The sequence below is a fragment of the Hipposideros armiger genome, unplaced genomic scaffold, assembly GCF_001890085.2.
Source record: "Hipposideros armiger isolate ML-2016 unplaced genomic scaffold, ASM189008v1 scaffold_709, whole genome shotgun sequence".
NCBI lineage: Eukaryota > Metazoa > Chordata > Mammalia > Chiroptera > Hipposideridae > Hipposideros > Hipposideros armiger.
Genome location: NW_017732059.1, coordinates 923,478 through 927,196, shown reverse-complemented (window position 1 = coordinate 927,196; position 3,719 = coordinate 923,478). Strand labels below are relative to the sequence as shown.

The window sequence follows — 3,719 nt, the reverse complement described above, 5'->3', positions numbered from 1 at the left end:
GTCTAGGGACACAGCCCGGGCTGACACGTCACTTTACGCCTTTCGAGGAAGCATGTTCGCGAGGGGCCAGTCATCCAGGGTGGAGCCCAGTTTTCGCTCCTGGAGGGAGATGTGCCCGTGGGTGGTTTAATGCACCGTGATGGTGGCTCTCCATGCATGCTTCGTGCATCATCCGTCCCCAGGCCACAGGTGACATCGGGGTTCGTGTTGGTGTCGCGCGTCCTGTGGGTTTGGGCCAGCGGACAGTGAAGAGTGTCCACGTGGGTGTCACCCCCAGGAGGGTCACGGCCGTAACGTTCTCCGGGCTCTGCCTGTTCTTCCTAAGCCCGACGGCCACGGGTCCTTTTGCTGTTGACATACTTGTGCCGCTTCCACAGTGTCCTCGAGTTGGAACCCGACAGCGGACGTGCTGGGCATGAAAGCAGCCCGCCTCTGCGATGGCGGCTAGGTCATGGGCCACAGTTCTCCAGCGACTTCTTTCCACAGGTGGACGGTTCGGGTGGCATGTTGTAAAACGGGCAGCGGACACGGCAGCTGGGCTCACCCCCAGTTCACACCCCGAACCCACCCGATCTTCCACTGGTTCCCTTTTGCGATGTTTGGGGGGGGGCTACGAATCTTAAATCATGACCTCTTAAGGCGTCTGTATGAATATCTTTATTTCTGTATATTTACGTAGGGTATAGTATGTTATACATCGTATAATACATAGGACACATGTGTTATATAAGTCTCTATAAATCTATAATCTATGATCAGGTAGGTATGAGTTTTCTTTGGTATCTATTTTAATTTTTAATTTAAAATTTTTTTTTTCAGGAAAAGCACACCATGGGCTGTTCCTGATTTTCTGGGGAAGGCAGTTGGTGATATGTGTTCCTTCGTTCGGGTTAGAGTTGTGTCTCCGTATAAGACATGCCATCGTGGTGGAAAAGCCATGTGAGGTTTAATTCCGTCACATCATTGGCCTGCCTCTTAAATGGTACATTCTACTTATCTGGCTGCCCCCAACGGAGCCCATCTTAACCATCCAATGGGGTCTGCACTGTATGTCTCACAATGCAGCGTGCTTTGTTTCATATCGGCTGGTTGGTACCAGGTAAAACGTTCCATTAGAAAAATACAGAAAAAGAGCAGAGGGTAGAACGGTGGCTCCCAGAAGCTTGGGGTGGGGGGTGGGGCTGGGTTGATGGGAGAATTGGGGAGATGCTGTTTCAGGGTGCAAACGTGCAACTAGAAGATGAATACGCTCTGCAGATCTAATGCACAGCCTAGAGGTAGCAGTCAATCGCTCTGTATTGTCAGCCTCAGACTTGCTAAAAGAGGAGATGTTACTAGTTGTCAGCGCACGCACCCAAAATAAACAGTAAGCCTGCCGATGCGATAAAGGTGTTTGCAGAAGCTGCTGTTGCAATCAGCTTGGGAAACAAAAGAATGCATCCAAGAAACATTTTGTATCATCAAACGTGTACGACGTTCTCTGCCAATTCTATCTCAATTAAGAAAAGGTACGTGGACAGACACCCAGGCTGCCTCCACATCCTGGCCATAGTAAACATGCTGCAATGCACACATGGATGCACACGTCCCCTCGAAGTGGCATTTTGGGTTTGTTCAGATAAATACCTAGAAGTGGGATTCCTGGGTCCTTCTTTGTCTCTTGGTGTAGCTTTTGTTTTAGCCTGTTTTGTCTGGTGTAAGCATTGCTTCCCCAGCTTTTTGTTTTTTGTTTCCATTTTTATGAAATCCCTTTACTTTCAGCCTGTGTGTGTCCTTCAATCTGAAATGAGTCTCTTGCAGGCAGCTTGTGTACCGTTCTTATCCATTCGGCTGCCCTGTCTTTTGACTGGAGCCTTTAATCCAATTCCATTTGAAGTAATTGTTAATAGCTGTGTCGTTGTTGCCATGTTAGTATTCATAGTTTGATCTTTTTTCCTTCTTCTTCTTAAAGAAGTCCTTTGAACGTTTCTTGTAAAACTTGATAAAAGAAGGAAATTCTGCCATTTGTGACAACAAGGATGGACCTGGAGGGCATTGTGCTGAGTGAGATACGCCAGATAGAGACAGACAAACAAAATAAACAAACAAAACAGAAATAAACTCATAGGTACAGAGAACAAACGGATGGCTGCTAGATGGGAAGGGGGTTTGGGGGCTGGGTGAGAAAGGGGAGGGGATTAGGAAATACAGACTGGCAGTTACAAAAGACGCACAGGGATGTAGAGTCAATAATATTGTAATAACTCTGGATGGTGTCAGGTGGGGAGTAGGGTTATCGGGGGATCACTTCGTAAGTTATATAAATGCCTAACCACTGTGCTGTACACCTGAAACTGGTATAATATTGTAGGTCAACTGAATTTGAAAAATGAAACAAAAATCATTAAAAAATAAAACTAAAGTGACTTAAAAAAAAACCCAAAAAACAATACAGAAAAAGAGAAAGGAAAGCGCTTCAATGGAGCAGAACCCTTCATTTTGCCTTCGCCTCCCCTGCAGGAAAGAAGAAATTGTCTCGGTCCTAACTGCCTTCCAGACCCAGGGCAGCTAGCCAGAACTCACCACTACATTTGGTCCTGTTCCCAAAGCACATTCACTATGTTTTTGTTGTTTTTTTTACCCTGTGGGGAATTTTGTTTCTTTTTAGTTTTGATTTTTTCCTAGCGACTAAAGCAATCTGTTCCAGACCTAATACACACACAAACGCAGACAGAAAGTAAAAAAANGCGGCCAACCAGACGGCCGGTGTCCACGAGACGGACAGCAGGCGGGCGAGTTTCCCAGCGGCGAGCGTGAGGGCGGCCAAGGCCAGGACCTGAACGCACACGTTGAGCTTGCGCTGCACGCCTGCACGCTTCTCGGACATCTCCCAGTGCAGACAATCTGCCAGCATGGTGAACGGCATGCCGTAGAAATGGTCGAACCCATGCTGGTGCGGGTGGTGACAGTGGTCGTCGGAGGAGTCACAGTTGAGACCCAGGTGCCATTTTCCTGAAAGGCAAAACGTGTGTCAAGGTGACAGCTGGCTGATGGTCCCTTGGGAGGTAGGCATGGTGTGTTCGTCACGATCCGGGCACGCTGCTGGGTGCTGGAATGGGATGGGGACACACAGAGATGGTGGTAGTGTTGTCATTGGCTCCACAACCTGCTCTCATCGTTTCAGGGAGACAGGACCCTTGGTGGCAGCATCACCTGATGTATCATGTCCTGTGCTGTTGTATCAAATTACCATAGCAACAGGAATTTATGTTTTCACAGTCTGGAGACGAGGGGTCTGCCACCATCAAGCTGTCCCAGGGCCACGCTCCCTCCGGAGGCCCCAGGGGACGGTCCCTCCTGCCCCGTCCAGCTCCTGGGGGCTCCAGGCGTCCCCGGGCGGGTGGCCGCCTCCCTCCCATCTCTGCCTCCGTCTCCACGTGGCGTCCCCTCCGTGTCTGTGTCCCTCCTCTTCTGTCCCCGATAAGGACACTGTCGTTGGGGTCAGGGACCCCCTGATCCAGGACGCCCTCCTCTCAGATCCTCACTCAGTCCCATCCACACTGACCCTTTTCCCAGGTAAGCTAATTTCTGCAGGTCCCAGCATCTGATAGAATCAGGATGGGCAAAAAGTTTCCTGATGTTGGAGATTCCCCTCATTTTTGCGAACCCACCGTCATGCTGGTGAGGGTCGTGGTGGATTTTACAGAGCCCAACTTTCCAGTTCAACCAATGAAAGATGC

General features: G+C 49.4%; 1 protein-coding gene across 1 annotated transcript in view; it reads right to left on the bottom strand.

The window, feature by feature from the left end:
• The window catches only part of LOC109373336 (arylsulfatase E-like), a 23,153-nt gene that overhangs the window by 15,398 nt on the left and 4,036 nt on the right, over nucleotides 1–3,719 (bottom strand). Inside the window, 1 exon segment of the mRNA XM_019627107.1 lies at nucleotides 2,706–2,996. Within this exon segment, the coding sequence (XP_019482652.1) occupies nucleotides 2,706–2,996 (291 nt within the window).